Below are 16,539 nucleotides of genomic sequence, written 5' to 3'. Positions count from 1 at the left end.
TGCAGGGATGCATCTTTGAAGGAATGACACCAATTCCTACCTTCTGTCCAAATATTAAAAAGGGGCTAGTGGGGAGGTAAGAGCAGCAGCTCTTTAGAATACTTGAGCCAGGGTGAGCAGTGCTGCTGCTTCTCAGGGAACAGACTGCCATGTTGGTGATACATCTGAGTTACTGAAGCCAACCTGTGGATGGGACACTGGCTCAGAGGGGCCAGCCTAGCCCACTTCTAGCCGTAGGACAGGACTCAGGTTGACAGCCATGCATGTATAAGGAGAAAGCACAGAACCCCTCTCCACTCCGGATGACTCCAGCCCTTGCTGGGATGATCATCCCTCAGAGGGTGCAGGTGGACTGGATCCTGAGAGGCCTGTAGGGCTGAGTGAGGGCCTTCCCAGGACAGTGTGGGTCCCAGCCCGCTGCTCCTCTGGAGAGAGTTCGCAGGGGAGCTGGAGCAGGGGTTTTCTCTGGGGTCCCTTTTGGGAGCATTGGCTGGGGAGAAGAGCAGCGAGCTGGAAACCCTCTGGGTGGGGAGGAAGCCTCAGGAACTAATGCCTCAGATCGATGTATTTCTCTCCCTAAAAAAATGGATGGGTAGAGACAAGAATTAACAGGAGAATGTGCATGGAGGGCAAGCAGAATTTGAGGTGTGAGCACAGAGAAGGGAGGGAAGAAAGCAGAAGCTGATGAACCTGAGTGTAGGAGTCTGGAGGAAAGAAGCAGGGGTGGGGGCAGGGCAGGGGAGGACAGAAGGGTCCCCTATCCCACGTGGCCTCTGCCTGGAGAAGTGGAAGTCACACTTTACATTTGGTGGCCCAAGCCACTGGCCCTGGCCAGGAAAAGATACAGTGGTGAGATGGGGGGCTCTGTCCATCCTATCTGTGGGGTCCCTCCACCATTGCCCTGCCCTACACGTGTCAGTAGTATTAAGGAGGCAAGATGGGTCTGCTTCCCATCTCCGACCAAGAAGGAAAGAGAAGAAAGAGTTAGTGTTCGGAGCACGAGTCCCAACATCCCTCGTCACCCATCCCTGAAGTCACATCAGCCAGTGGCCACGGGAAGCAGCTCCTACCTGGTCGCCCGGAGCCCTCTTCTCTCCGCTGCTGCCCTGTAGAAGGCCCATCTCTTCTGGGAGCTTATCTGACTTAACTTCAACTACAAACTCGCTCTTACGAGACGGGGGCAGCGTGCTGGGAGGAGGGAGGTGAGAGGTTGGCAACTCAGGGGCAAGGCAGTTGGGGGCTTTGGGGACGGACACTGGATGGGGATGGGCTCATGGGTACTCGGGGCCACTTTGGGGAGGATTTCAGATAAGGAGATGGAAAGGTGTGCTTGATGGAAGCTGAGCAGGGATTGCCCCACCCCAGGGTCCCATTTCTGCTCCTGAGGGGCGAGCAGATGCTGGGCAGGCAAGGGCAGGTCCCTGAGAAGGCAGCGAGAAGCACAGGAGGCAGGGGGAGGATGAGGGCTAAGAACCAGGCTTACATCTCTTGTTTGCCTGACCGCCCACAGGGCAGCTTGCCCTTCTTGTAGAAGAAGTAGAGGACAGCGCCCAGCATGGCCAGGACCAGGAGGCACACAATCACAGCCACGATCACCACGCCTTGGCTCTCTGGCTCTGGCAGCTTTTTCTCTGTCACACAGAGACAGTCTTAGTCAGGCTCCGCTCCAGCCTTGCACCTTGCTGCTGCCCCATCTAGCCCAGAGCTGACAGAGGCGCCACTAACTCACCTTTCTCATCAGGACCCCCTGTTGGACACAGGGCAGAAAGGGGGCCCTGGCACAGTTCTCTTGCCAGGCCCGGCTTACCTGTGGAGGTGCTGTTGGCTCTGGCATGAGGACTGACCATGGTGGTGCTGAGGCCAGTGGTGGTGTTGGAGTCAGGTGTGAGGGTGGTTAAGCTGACTAGGAGCAGAGGGAGGGCTTGTTAGAAGCACATGTTAATGCCCTGGCCTGGGCATGCCCTGCCACCCCCTGCAGGGAGCCGGCTCTCACCCAGCTCCAGGATGATGAGCGTGGTGTTTTTCCCCAGGGAGTTGAAGGCTGTACATTCTGCACCTGTTGCCAACAGCTCTGGGGTCACAAGGACATTCAGGGTACTCAGTACTGTCTGTGGATCCTGTTCTTGTTGACTTGCCTGTGAGGACAGAGGCAGCTCAGGGGGCGAGGATCTCCGGCAAGGATTGACAGGCTTAGGGGAAGGGGGCTGGGCCTGCTCACTGTGCCATTCACGTTCCAGGAGATGGTGGGCTGAGGATGTCCTGAGGCCTCACAAGACAAATTGAGCATTGCATTCTCTTTCACCCACACCTTCCTCTCCTTCAGTGCCATCCATGGGGGCCCTTGAGGGGTAAGGAAAGGCGAGATGGCCAACTGGACTAGCCTGCCTCCCCTCCCCTTCCCTCTGGAGCTCCCACAACAGCAAATGGAGTCGTGGTGCCAAAGTGCTCCAAGCCGTCGAGCTCGGGGGTGATCTGGTCTCTGCCCACGGGGCCTTACCCAAAACAGCCACGTTGACCAGCTGTGTGCGGTTCAGGCCAGGAACGCTGGGGACAAATGCCATGCAGAGGTAGCCTCCTGCCGCCTCCCGACTCAGGTTGGGAAGCTGGAGCACAGATCCCCTTTCCAATACCTGGCCAGTCTAGGGTGAGAGGCGGATCAGAAACTGAGGAGCAAGCTGCTGTCACCCCAGTTCCAGGCCACCCCAGCTCCATAGCCACACAATATCAGAGGCAGGGCGCTACACACACCAGTGTTTTGTCTTCCCCTGGCCCTGGTTACTTTCAGGCATTAGCCACTCTCCAAAGCTACGGCCTGCCAGGGGCCAATTCTGGGTACCTTTTCTCTCAGCCACTGGAACTCCAGGTCCTTGTTACTCTGTGCCTCACAGGTCAGCACAAGGCTGCCGCCTTCCTGGCCCTCTGGCGCTTCAGGACTCACTCGGATGTCGGACACATCTGGGGGCACAGCAGTATGTGAGCCTGGGCAGGACGGGCCCTGCCCCACATTGCCCCAGTCAGGCCCTTCCTTTCCTGGGCCCCCAGACCCTCACAGTTCACCAGCAGCTCCTGGGGGTCACTTGACAGTGGTATCATGGTTTCAAAGTCCATGCTCTGACACTCATAAAGCCCACTGTGCTGCTTCTGGGCGGGGTCCAAGATCAGGATGCCATTGTCCAAGGTTCCCTCTTCCTCCATCTCCCTGGTGCTGGGGTTCTAGGGAAGCATGGAGGGGTGAGTAGAGCACCCCTCAGCCCTTAGCCACATCTCTGCCTGTACCCAGCATGGAGCCCTGGTACCTGCTTGTTGATGTTGAAAGAGGGTTGGGGGTTGCCATCAGCCAAACATCTGATCTCCACTCGGTCCCCCTCCTTCAGCACCCCCACAGGCTCTACTTCCATCCAAACTCTTTCCGCTGGGTCTGTGTGGGCAAGGCAGGAGGCTCTCAGCCTGCCCGGTAGCCCCGGGCGGGGTGGAGCTAGCAGGCCACCCCCAAAGAGCCGAGGAACACTCACAGAAAACAGGGACAGTGACTTCCTTTGATTCTTTCATGTGGTTTCCACTGGGCAGCCGGTAGCTGAGCTCACAGTAAAACTGGGCATCTTTGTCCTCCTTAACCAGCTGCGCCTTCAGAACACTCTGCAAGGTGTACAAGCCGTTGGACTCCACGATCTGTGATGACTGGATGCGCACACCTGGGCGGGAGCAGGGGAGCAAGGCTCAGCCCTTGATGAGAGGGTCAGGGGCAAATGCAAACTGGCAACACCTCTGCACTTTTACCCATCACTGCCTAGCCTAGAAAAGTAAGTCAGGCACTGGAGGCTCATTCCTAAAATCCTAGTGATTCAGGAGGCTGAAATTAGGATTATGGTTTGAGAATCTGTAAGACTATCTCTAGTGAACTGCCACAAAGCCAGACATGGGGTTGTGGTGCAAATGATAGAGAACCATGTTTGAGCAAAAAAAGCTAAGGGACAGGCCAGGAGTTTGGCCTAGTGGTAGAGTGCTTGCCTCGCATGCACGAAGACCCAGGTTCGATTCCTTGGTACCACATACGTAGAAAAAAGCCGGAAGTGGTGCTGAGGCTCAAGTGGTGGAACTCTAGCCTTGAGAAAATCCAAGGACAGTGCTCAGGCCCTGAGCTCAAGCCCATGACTGGCAAAAAAAAAAAAAAAAAAAAAAAGATAAGGGACAGTGCCTTGGTCCTGATTTCAAGCTCCATCCAGTACTTGCACAAAGGAAAAAAAAAATCGCCCAAACACATGTACAATGATGCTTCAGTGCTAAGTAGGGGTTAGGCAGAGGTGTAGCTCAATGTAAAACATGTGATTAACATGCATGTACCAGACTCTGGGTTCCATTCCTAGCATCCTCTGTAAAGAATGTTTGGGGTTTTTTTGCCAGTCCTGGGCTTGGGCTCACGGCCTGAGCACTGTCCCTGGATTTTCTCAAGGCTAGGGCGCTACCATTAGAGCCACAGCACCACTTCTGGATTTTTGCTACGTATGTGATACCGAGGAATCGAACCCGGGTCTTCATGCATGCTAAGGCAAGCACTCTACCACTAGGCCAAACTCCTGGCCCAGAATTTTTTTTTTTAACTCAGAGGAGTGACTGGAAAAATGAAAAGCCCTTGAGATATGAACTGCTGACAGGAAATTCAGCTGTAAGCAAAATAAGCAGATACATCTAAATCCTAAATAGACAGTCTTTCCGGAAAGGCGGCACAAAAGAAACGATAGAACAGGAACACCACATGTCACCACTTAGATCAGCCTGTTTCTCCGCCTCAGCACTATCGATGTTTCCAGCCAGAATTAACTCAGTGTGGTAGGTCCATCCTGTGTACTGTGGAGTATTTAACAGCATCTCTGACCTCTACCCGCTGGATGCCCCCTGTTCTTGGGGCAATCTATACCACCTCCAGACACTGCCAAGTATCCCTGTGTGTGTTCAAACTCACCCCTGGTTAAGCACCACTGGCTGAGATAATAATAAGCCTGCAGGCCTCTGGAGGTTCTTGTATGCGTGAGTAAATACATAGAAATAGGCTTGACTGCTAACAACAGAGGTTACTGCTGGGAGGGGGGCCTGAGCTAGGAAGGAACACCTAGCTTTCCCAGACCATTCAAATGGTTATGATGATATCTGGATGTCTGGAGCATCATTTGGGCATATATATATATATATATATATAAACTGCAAACTCAAAAAAATGGGAGCTGTGTAAGTCCACAGCAGATACAACTCACGGTTCTTCTCCTCCTTCAACTGCAGACCATTCTTGTACCAGATGACCTGAGGGACGGGGTACCCGTTCCTCCCCACACAGGTGGCAACCTAAGGAGGCAGATTGTGTGTTTCTTTTCCCGTCACCCTGGGACCTCAGCCCCTGCTTACCACCCTGGCCTAGCCTACCTCCTCAGGCTCACTGCTGTCCACAGGGATGCCCACAGTGTTGGCCTCGATGGTTGGCTCCTCTGGAGCTTCTACAACAGAGGGCAATGGTCAGGGAACAGTCCCCACTGCTCCAACCCGCACTGCCCTGAGAGAAAGGGAACGGTGGGTGCTCACTGTAGACACGGAGCTGGATGCGGTGATCCTGGAGCCCAGGGCTCTTGCTCTGACACAGGAAGATCCGGTCATCTTGGGGGGTCACCTGATGCAGGGCCAGGGTGTTCCCTGGACCTGGGAAGCTGAGCCGGTGCTTGTACTCCCCATATTCACTCTGGCCCTGGCCCTGGCGCACATGGAAGATGGCCGTCTGCTTGCCCTTGTGAATCTGAAGGGAGGGGAGGATGGAGAGTAAGGGTCCCAGGCTACCCGAGGGCAGACCTTCGAAAGCCACACCCTCCCCCCCACCCCACTCCTTGCCACTTCCAAAGCCCAAGCACTCACAGAAAACCAGTCCACCTGGCTGAAGTTGCCCAGGGTGTGGGAAGGCCCACACTTCAGAAAGGCTGTGCCACCGACTTCTACCTCCACCAGCTCTGGAGCCGGCTGCTCGGCCTCTCCGGGCACACCTAGGGGGAGGGAGAGGGGACCCTTCAGCTGTCAGCACCAGCAGGCTTTCTGACCCTCACATGGCTGCCTGCAGCTGTTCCCCTCCACTCAGAGGGTCTGGAGAGGCCTTGTCCTCCCTGACCCTCCACCCCACTCTGCTGTCCCCACCTTGGGGACAGCCTCTCGCAGCACAGCGGATCCCTGGTCCGATGGGGCATTGAGCCTCCCAGACAAGGCTGGCAAGGGACAGAGAGGGGCCAATGGGCTCTGGTCCAAGAGGAAGTCCCCTTGGCGCCTGGCCCCCTCCTCTCCTCTCCCAGTGAGCTCAGAGAGTGGGAATGCAAGGCATGTGCCAGGACGGGGCACACAGGCCCCTTTGTGTCCCCACCCTCAAGGGAAGCTAGCACTGTTCTACCGGCCCCTCCGGCCAGGCCTCTCCCCGACCCCCTCCGCACCCCTCCGCAGCGCCCATCCCAGCAGTGTGCCACTGAAGAGCCAGGAGACCCCTCTCTGGGAGTCTGGTCAGGGCAAGGGCGGCAGTGACGTCAGCAGTGCCAGCCTGCCGCCAGCGCGCGGGGAGGTGAGGTCACCGAGCGCCATCTGGCTGGACCCCGGGGCGCCTGGGCTGTCGCTCCGGGCCAGGAGGGCAGGTGGAGTGGCCCCCGCACTGCGCCCGCCCCGACCCCTCACTTTCCCGGGAGCTAGAGAAGCAGGGAAGGGCGGGGCTGCCCTTGGCAGCTGCGGGGCCAGGCTTCGCCCTTTCCCCAGAAACAAGGCCGGTCGTGCCAGGCGGCAGCTGTCTAGAGCGCCCCGGGGACGCGATTGGCACTGAGCACCAGGCCGGCGAAGTGGGTAAAAGCCCAGCCCGCCTCCCCCCACCCCCTCGCCGGGTAGTGGCGGAGAGCGGGTGAGGAACCAGAAGTGACCCGCGACTTCGCCGTGGGCCGCGGAGGGCAACGTGGCCCCGGCTGCTGGACGGGGCCAGAAAAGGGCTGGGAGGTGCTCGGAGGGAAGACTTCGGCGCGCGAGCAGCGCTTCCGTCGGAACGCTCCGCACTTGTCCCGGCCACCTGTGATCCGGTCACCCGGAGGCGCGCGGAGACCCAGTGCGCTCGCAGCCGCTGCCAATGCCCAGCGAGGCGCCCGGCCCGCCCCGGCCCGTCCGAGGCCCGCGGGGGGGCGCGGCGCACCCCCACCCCGGCGAGGGACACTGCCTTTCCCAGCAACAGGCGGCGCGGGGCGCCGGGGCCCGGGCTGCGCCTCCGCTGCGCGTCCCGCCGCGCCTGCAGCCGCGGTCCCCGCCGAAGGAGCACCTGCGGGGAGCCCCCGGGGGCTCGGCCCCACCCTACCCGCTCCCCGCCGGTCCTGCCCCTCCGGCGCTCGAGGCCCGCCTGCAAACTGCAGTTGCACGGGCGCGCAGGGCGCGAGGCGCCGGCGACCCTGGCACGGGGAGCGCCCTAAAGGAGCGCACCGGGAATCCGGGTCCCACCGCGCCACAAGCTCCGCTCCCGGGCATTTCCGCCCAGACCCCCGCGTCTCCTGGCGAACTCACCCGAGGCGCAGCGCCAGCCACTGCCGGCGACGATCAAGAAGGCGCAGAGGAGCCCGGGCGACCCCATGCTTCCCGGCTGGAGGGCGAGAGCCAAGTGGAGAGCTCGCGGCCGCGGGGGCTGACGTCAGGGGGGCGGAGGGGGCCCTGGCGCCCGCCCCGCCCCGCGCAGCCCCCCGCCCCCAGCCCTCGGGGGCGGGCCCAGAGCGCGGGGCCCGGACGGCGCCCCTGCGCGCGGCCGAGGCCGGTCGGCGCCCGGGCCCCGGCGCGGGGCGGTGGAGCGGGCCGTGACAGGTGTGCCGGGGCCGGACGGCCTGGCCGCGGCGGCCGCGGGAAGCTGGCCCCGCCGCGGCAGCGCCCTACCCCGCTGACTTGGGCCAGCGGTGTCGCCCTGGGGGCTCCCGGCCGCGGAGGGAGCCGGCCCCGTCCCAGGTGGCGCCGCTGCGGGGCGGGGGGTGTCTTCCATGCGGGTTCCTCCGCCCCTCGATGAGGGAATCACGCCCTGTGGCTCCGAGAATAATCGATCCACTGCGGCGGCGGCGGCTGGGGCCTGGCGCTGTCCTGGCGGCCTCGGGAGGACTGCGCGCCAGGTCCCACAGACCCAGGGGTGTCTGCGGAAGGCGTGGAGAGGAGCCGCGTGGCTCGCCCCTTCAGACCCACGCTCCCTGACGAGGAAGGGAAGCCCAGGTGTGCCTGCCCTCTTCATCACTAAGCCTGGCCTCAGACCCCCGCCCCTCACCCGAATGATGGATGCCCAGGGCCCCCAGCTTGACCGGCAGAAACCCGCTGGCTTGCTCCTCCCAACTCTCCCTACCTGATTGTGGCTGGCAGTTGGAGAGCAGGTATAGACACAGTCAGATCTGATTACCTGCAGCCCCCCTGAACCCAGGATTCACAGCAAGGAGTGACTCTACACCTGCTCTTCTCCCCAACCCCAGCCTCTTCTGGAGCCTTCTGGCCTCTTTAATTAAGACTCCCACAAAAAGCATAGCTCTTGCCTCTCAAAAGACCCCATCCATCTCCTGTAGCTCTTTCACCAAATAGGGGCCTGGATTTAGGGTGTAGGTCTGTCACCTCTTCAGACAGTTTTTCTGCTGGCTGGGGGAGGAGCTGGGGGAGGCAAACAATGCCAGAGATGGCCAGGTGACTTGAGAGAGCCCTCTGGGTGGTGCTGTGATGACGCATAGATGACTGGCAAACCACATCAGCCTTGTCTTTCAAAACCTTGCTGACCCCTCCTCCCTCCACTGGTCTCCAGCCAGAGATCAGGCCAAGCTGGCCAGGGCCAGAGCCACAGAGCCTGCTGGGAGAGCGCCAGTGTGGGGTACTCAGGTTCTCCCACCACCCAGGGTAATCCTATGGACTCTGGCCCCAGGCCCAGAGCAGAATAGAATGAGGAGTGTGTTTGTCTGCAGGGCAAGAGTGGAAATGGTTGAAGGATGCTGTTTGCCCTAGCAGGCCAGGAGCTGGACACAGAGCAGCGTCTCTGCCCCTCCCCCTCCCCCTCACTTAACACCATTAACTAATCATCTCTCTTTGCGGAGGCCTGAAAACAAAGGCAGCTAGCCACCAAGGACAGTCAGTTCTGGATTCTTCTTCCGCCCTTAAGAGATAGAAGCCAGGTGGTGGTGGTTGGAAGAGGCTCTGTAGTGAAAGGGAAATAAGATTAGAGGCCAGGGTGACAGCCCCTCCTCCTCATGGCCCTAGCAAACAAGCTGGGTCTGTCCCTTAGAGAAGCGGTAGCCTCGGGCTGCCAGAAAGTGGGTGGGAGAGGTCAGGGGAAACACAGCTCAGGGACCAGGGGGCACTTTGGGATCCCAAACCAAAGAAGGGTCAGGACCTTGGAAGGGCTTCAGAGGGAATGGAACCGGAAGAACAAGAGGAAGGCAAGGCTGGAGGGCAGAACACTGCCTCCAAGACAGGCTGGAGCTTCAGCAGCAGCGTGGCTTCCTACAAGACTGGAAACCAGCAGATCAGGCGGTGGAGAGGGACCTTCCACCTGGCAGACATACCCCATCTGGCCTAGGCTGGCAGCACTCTTACTCGGATTTAGGCCAAGGCCAGAGGAAGGGGACAGAGTTCTAATTCTGCCCCATTTCCCTCCAGGAGGACAGAGGAGAGAGTGGGGGCTGTGTTCTTCCAGTCTCCAAAGCTAAGAAACTCCTCCCTTCCTTTGCAAAATGCTCCCCTTGTATGTGGTTTAGGTCTGAGCACAGGCAGAGAAAATGAGACAGGATGGAGTGGTGGCTCCAGTCCAGTCGCAGTCCCCTGGGTAGGTGGCACTGTCCGCTCCTTGTAAGGAGAAGTGGGGACTAGTGCTGGAGGTAAGACAAGGAAGCCCCCCCTTGCTGGAAAGGGTGGGCTGGCGGAGGAAGGAAGCTGATGAAGATGTGCCTGCAGCTGTGATGAGGAGATGGGCGGGGGTAGAGATCTTGGCATCGGTGGAGGCTGGGGAAGCCCCTGCCCCGGCCAGAAAACAGGATCCGGCCTGCGCCTTCGGAGAGGAGGCAGGGGACGCGGGGCGGGTGCTGACCGAGATTCTTCTGCGACGTGAAGGCCGGGCTGCCGGGGACACTGAGCCAGGAAACCGGATGCTGGGGGGCCGGGGGCGGCGGGGAGAGGCTGGATGAATGGGGGGAAGCAGCCCGGCCCCTCCCGGGCCCGTCACCGTCTCACGCACGTCCTTCGCACCTGGCTGGCCCGGGGAGGGGGGGCGCGGGCCGCGGGGTCCCCGGCCCGAGGGCGGGGGGGGGGGGCGCTGTTCTTAACCGTGGAGAGGCCGAGTTCATCTCCACCCCGGAGGCGCGGCAAAGGCCCCATTGTGCCGGGGTCCTGGGAAGGGGGGCGGCGGGGCGGCACAAAGGGTTGGATTATGTGGCGCGGGCCTGGGTGGCAGCGCCGGCCCCGGGCGGGGGTCTCGGCATCCGGCGGCCCGTGCTGCCGCCCGGCGTTCCCAGGGTCTGCGGGGTCTGTTCCCAGGCCCCGAGCATTCCGGGGCCTCCCCTGGGAGCGGGGGCCGGGGAGGGCGGCGCGGAGCCCGGGCGCCCCGTCCGGGCCGCGGAGCCCGGGGAGGCGGCGCCTCGGGCCGCGCGCACCAACCCAAACATTACCATAAATGCTCAGGCCGGGCGGGCGGGCGGGCGGGGGCCCGGCTCCCCGGAAGCCCGGCCCGGGGGCCCCGGCGGGGGTGGGGAGCCCCCCCCCGTTCTCCGCCCGCCCCGGGGCAGGATGCGGGGAGGTTACACCTCGCCCTTCGGGAGCACTGCACATCCGCTCCCCGAAATACCACCCCGGCCGGAGGAATGTCCCCGGAGAGCCGGCCCGGCCGCCCCGAGCTGTCCCCAGCCGAGGAGCCGGTGGGAAACCCGGAGCACCGCGTCCGGGGTCACGGAAGGGCGCTGTGCGCGGCTGACTCCATGTTGGGTGTCTCCGCCTCCGACCTGGCCTCCTCCAGGCTCTGAAACAACAGGGGCCATAGCCATCCTTACGACAAAGCACAGGATCTATCCCCAGGTAAAGGCAAGCCCCGCAGACAGCACCCCCAAAATCACTTAGGATGGCGAGGTCGCACGCGGGACAGGAGAAACCTCATCGTGGGAACCCGACTGCGCTCCTCGGGGACTGACAGCGGAGATGTATCCAGAAGCCCCCACAGGCCTGGAGTCCTCGCCACCACCTCTCCCATCTGCACACCCCAGCCCTCTCCTCCCTGCAGTCTATAAACTCCCTGTTAGCCCCTGAGATGGACTTGGGGCCACTGAACCCCTTATCTGTTCTTCCTTATGTGGCCACCTTGATTAAATCAACTTTCCCTGCCCTTCTCTGCCACGGGTTTGTCATCAGGATGTCACTGGGTCCAGTGAGGGTTTGTGAGGTCCCCGTTCTAAAAGGGGGGACTCCACTTAGGGTCCTCGACCTTGGCTCACAGAATAAAACTTTCTGGACAAATCATAATGGTAAGAAAACTTGATAGATCTCTATTAGTAAGTCAGCAAGCAGACAAGCAAGAAGACAGGCGCACATTCTAGCAGAATGGGGGTGCTCTCAAAGGAAGAGCTGTTGAGTTGTTGACATCAGGGGTATTTGTATGATATCAAGGCAGGCCTGATTTAAATAGGAAGACAGACTTTTATCTTTGCTCTTAATCAATCTTGAGTGTTACACTTTTACTACTTGGCCTCAAGGTCTCTTTAAATATGTGACTGTGATGTTTGGGCATTCCTTTTTAGGAAATAATACAGCCTGCCTTATATTTCATTTTATTTATCTTTGCCAGTCCCAGGGCTTGAACTCAGGGCCTATGCACTGTCCCTGAGCTTCTTTGCCTCAAGGCTCGCACTCTACCACTTGAGCCACAGCACCATGTCTGGCTTTTTCTGTGTATGTGGTTCTGAGGAATTGAACCCAGGGCTACATGCATGCTAGGCAAATGCTCTACCACTAAGCTACATTCCCAGCCCCTCATCATATTTTTTAAACTGGTGTTTATCCTTGAGATAAAGAATGCACCCTGCCAAGCACTGGTGGCTCATGCCTATAATCGTAGCTACTCAGGAGGCTGAGATCTGAGGACTGCAATTCAAAGCCAGCCTGGACAGAAAAGTCTGTGAGACTCTTACCTCCTGTTAATCACCAGAAAGCTGGAGATTGTGCCGTGGCTCAAAGTGGTAAAGTGTTAGCCTTGAGCAAAAGAACTCAGGGACAGTATCTAGTCCCAGAGTTCAAGCCCCATGCCTGACAAGAAAAAGAAGAATGTATCATGTTTATCCTTTAAGATAAGCTCTGTGTGCCAGGAGGAGCCATTTTTCCAACTATTTGCTTCCCCAGGATACATGCCTTTCTTTCTTTTTCTGTTATGGTTGTGGGGCTTGAACTCAGAACCTGGGTGCTGTCCCTGCGCTTTTGTGTTCAAAGCTAGTGAATCATGGGACTGGGAGTTTGGCCTAGTGGTAGAGAGCTTTCTTAGCATGCACGAAGACCTGGGTTCAATTCCTCAGTACCACATACATAGAAAAGCCAGAAGTGGTGCTGTGGCTCAAGTGGCAGAGCGCTAGCCTTGAGGAAAAAGCCCAAACTCAGTGCTCAGGCCTTGAGTTCAAGCCCGAGGACTGGAGAAAACAAACAAAAACAAAACCTAAAATAAGAAGGAAGACTTAACCCCCAAACTTCTACACCATAGCTGTAATTGTTATAGCTGAATTAAGAGCTAGAATTCATAGCATAAACAGGAAGTATGGCAGGGAATCAGAACAGTGTGTCAGTGTGATTACACACAGCCGTGTGCCTGTAGCCATGCATCTACAAGGGAAGAGCCATGCATGTCTATGTATAGCATTTTTGTGGTTGTACATAGCACTTACAGCTGAGTTCTCACAGCCTGTTCCTATAGCCGTGCACGTACAGCCATGTTCCCACAGTAAGCCTTGCACCTTCAGCCACATGAATACATCCAGCCAGGCCCTGCTAGCACTGAGGAAAGCTGTCCGAATTCTGTGTGTGAAGAGCAGCCATTTGGCCAGAAGATGAGGCTGATGGGGGGGGCAAGCGAGGGAGTTTGTAGAGCACGCCCTCTACTTTCATTTCATGTCCATGAACTTGAAGGCCTTGGCTACGGAACCAAGTCTTGCCAGCAGGCTTGGGGAAGGGTATTCAATGCCAAGGGTGACTAAGATACACTAGAGGGCGCATGCATTTGAGGGTGGAGTTAGAATATGAAGAAAGAACTTGGAACTTAAGATAGGTTATAGGTTAGGCAATGGGAAGCCACAGCAGCCTTGCAATGACAAAATAGTGTGTGGAAACTGGAATTCCCATGTGCAATGGGTCTTGATTTCTTCTTGGCCCAAGAGCGCCCTCTGGTGCTCCTAATTGGCTAATCTGAATTGGGCCCTCATGTAATGGACTACGGAGGAGGGGTTGGAAAAGGATGAAGGCATTATAGAAGCACAGACTCTTGAGTCTCATTCTACACCATTCTGGATGATGGTGGAACTTCAACAAGACCAGGCGAGAGACTGGGCAGGTTTGAAGTGACAGGCAATGGTCTGGTAATGGCTCCCTTCTGTCTGCCCCACACCACATACATGTACTTGGAATATAGCACAGTGGTCAAGTACTGACCTCATGGGGGCTAGCGATAGCATGCTGGTGAAGGTGAGGTCCTTCTGTTTGGAAAAGGCATTCAGGCAAGAACTATAAACAATTAGACCACAATTTTCTGGGACCCAAAAGCAAACACACACATAGAATCTTTAACAACCCCTTTCTGCATGGAAAGTAAATGTTTTTCTTTCTACCTTAACCCTGTATTACTAAGTTCTGCTAGAACTTAAAAGTAAAAAGACAGTAAGTTAACCCAGTCCTGTGTAGTCAAAGAAGGCCTCCTGGAGAAGCCAAGACAAGCCTCCTTTTAAAGGATAAAGCGGGTGTGTGGGGAACAGCAGGTAAGGAGGGTGGGAAGTTTAGAGTGGCTAGCACACTGGATGGCGTTTTAGAGCTCATTTCTAGCCCACAGGCAGGAGGAGGATAGGGAGGAGGCCACATTTCACCAGCTTTGTAAACCACGATGAGTTATCCACAGCAGCTGGATATATGTGAATGGTTTGGGGAGCAATCACAATCCACTTTAAGTCCATCAGTGTTCTGGCCCCCAGAGGGACAGAACCAGAGGCCCTGCTTTCCAAAGAAGGAATCCATTAAAAAAAAAAATCCATTTCCCGTTAAGTCCCTCCTCTCCTCTGGATGATGGAAGTTGGAAAGGACCAATCACTTCTGGGGAGGCTGTCTCCTGCACGCAAAGGTGTGGCTTTATTTTAACTATTTGACTCCCACTGTGATTGGGCATCCAGCTCAAGGTGGAACAGAGCCCTTCACCAAGGCCTCTAAACACAATGCTTGCAGCACTCTCAAGGGAGTATCATGCATCGATTAAAAGAATAAAGACGTATACATTACCCTGACGATAAAATATAATTAAGAAAAAGAATAAAGGCAATTTTTTATGGGTCATGGGGCTTGAACTCTGGGCCTGTGCACTGTTCCTGAGCTCTTCTGCTCAAGGCTATTGCCACAGCCTCACTTCCCATTTTCTGGTGGTTAACAGGAGATAAGAGTCTCTGGCTCATTAGTTCCCTGGATCTCAGCCTCCTGAGTAGCTAGGATTACAGGCATGAGCCACCATGCCCAGCAAGAAAGACAATTTCTATACATTGGAGTAATGGCCAAGATGTATTTTTTTTTTTTCAATCATAGAATGCCATGAATAGCTTTTTTTTTTTTTTTTCTTTTTTGGTTGGTCATGGGGTCCGGGTGCTGTCCCTGAGCTCTTTAGCTCAAGGCTGCCACCCTACCTCTGGATCTGGGCATCGTCCCTGAACTTTTCAGCTCAAGGCGACAGCCCTACCCCTAGAGCTACAGCCCCACTTCCCATTCTTTTTAATGGTTAATTGGAGATAAGAGTTTCATGATCTTTAGTGCTCAGGCTGGCTTTGAACCAGGATCCTCAGATTTCAGTCTCCTGAGTAGCTGAGGCTGAGCCACTGCGCCCGGTAGAATGCCATGTATAGAAAAGGCTACCTGTTGTGTAAGATATGATGGATATTTTACATGCTATAATCTGTAGTTACATTTTCAAATATAAACAATGAGGTCAAAATCAGATGAAAATAGGGAGCTAAAGAAGAGACAGAGCAGGGCGAAAAGGAATAGAAGGAACAGACCCATAAGTCTAAATGTTAGAAATATTTGAAAGCTAACCAACTGCTAAGCTCATTCTATCCACCTACCTTGATAGATATACTTTCTATGGCAAGATTGTGTGTGTAAGTGTGTGTATATGTGTGTGTATGTGTTATGACACAGTCAAAATATCTAAGGTAAATTATCTTAGTTATTATTGATTATAATATTGCCTGAGTATAGTGAGCTAACAGTAAAATTCTATGCAAATCTCTATCATATATGTATTACATATTGAAATTACCTTTTCTTTCCTTCACTTCAGCAAAAATGCTAATATGTTACTATAATAGAAAACTCAACTGATTATGGTCAGACAAACCTATAATCCCCACACTTGGGAGTTTGAGGCAGGAGAATCACAAGTTTGAGACCAACCCATAGAGAGATGCTGTATAAAAAAAAAAAAACAAAACATTTTTTCCCTCAGAATGCCAAGTCTTTTGCTAGTAATACCAGGGACCTTTCTTGTGTGTGTTATGTTTTGTGCCAGTATTGGAATTGAACTCAGAGCCTGGATATTATCCCCCCCTTTTTTTGCACTTAAGGTTGGCACTCTTCCACTTAAGCCACAGTTCCATTTCTGACTTTTTAGTGGTTAATTAGAAAAGAGAAAAGGATCTCATGGAATTTTCTTCCTGGGTTGACTGTTTCTTGGGGGGGGGGGGTGATCATGGGGCTTGAACTCTGGACCTGGGCTCTGAACCTCAGCTCTTCAGCTCAAGGCTACTTCCCTACTGCTGAGCCATAGCCCCACTTCCCATTTTCTAGAGATTAATTTTGTGCTCGGGCTGGCTTTGAAGCTTGATCTTCAGATCTGAGCCTTCTGAGTAGCTAGGATTACAGGTGTGAGCCACAGTGTCCGGCTTCCTGGGTCGGCTTTTAACTACTATTTTCAGACCTTAGCTTCCTGACTAGCAGAGCCACCAGTGCCTGGCTGAGAACTATGTTGTTAAACCTTCAAATTAATTTCAGGCCAACTATGTAGCTCAGTAGTTAAGACATATGCCAGAGCTATGATCCTTTGTACTGCCCAGCAAAACAAAAACAAACATTTTAAAAATTGGGCTGGCATTGTAAGTGGTAGAGTATTTTCTTAACAAGCCCCAGTACCATAAAAAGGAGGAAAAAAAAAATCAAACAAGCCAGGTGACAGTGGCTCATGTCTGTGTTCAGCAGGCTGAGAGCTGAGGATTGATGTTCAAAGCCAGCCTGAGCGAAAAATGAGATGGAGAATCTCACCTTCAATTAACC

General features: G+C 55.7%; 1 protein-coding gene across 1 annotated transcript; it reads right to left on the bottom strand.

Annotated features, from left to right (window-relative positions):
* Window positions 1–250: 250 nt before the first annotated feature.
* On the bottom strand, window positions 251–8,630 carry Mcam (melanoma cell adhesion molecule). Its single transcript, XM_090319342.1, has 17 exons — window positions 8,363–8,630; window positions 7,552–7,627; window positions 5,896–6,020; window positions 5,572–5,779; window positions 5,416–5,486; window positions 5,250–5,337; window positions 3,513–3,692; window positions 3,297–3,418; window positions 3,051–3,213; window positions 2,837–2,955; window positions 2,498–2,639; window positions 2,219–2,340; window positions 1,994–2,135; window positions 1,808–1,903; window positions 1,484–1,631; window positions 1,071–1,188; window positions 251–576 (listed from the first exon to the last, which is right to left on the bottom strand). Exons 2-17 carry the CDS (start codon window positions 7,616–7,618, stop codon window positions 547–549), a joined length of 1,941 nt encoding a protein of 646 aa, XP_090175468.1. The 5' UTR covers window positions 7,619–7,627; window positions 8,363–8,630; the 3' UTR covers window positions 251–546.
* Between the last annotated feature and the right edge of the window lie 7,909 nt (window positions 8,631–16,539).

Source organism: Megascapheus bottae, chromosome 27 (assembly GCF_031878675.1).
Source record: "Megascapheus bottae isolate mThoBot1 chromosome 27, mThoBot2.hap1, whole genome shotgun sequence".
NCBI lineage: Eukaryota > Metazoa > Chordata > Mammalia > Rodentia > Geomyidae > Megascapheus > Megascapheus bottae.
This window is presented reverse-complemented; position numbering and strand designations above follow the sequence as displayed.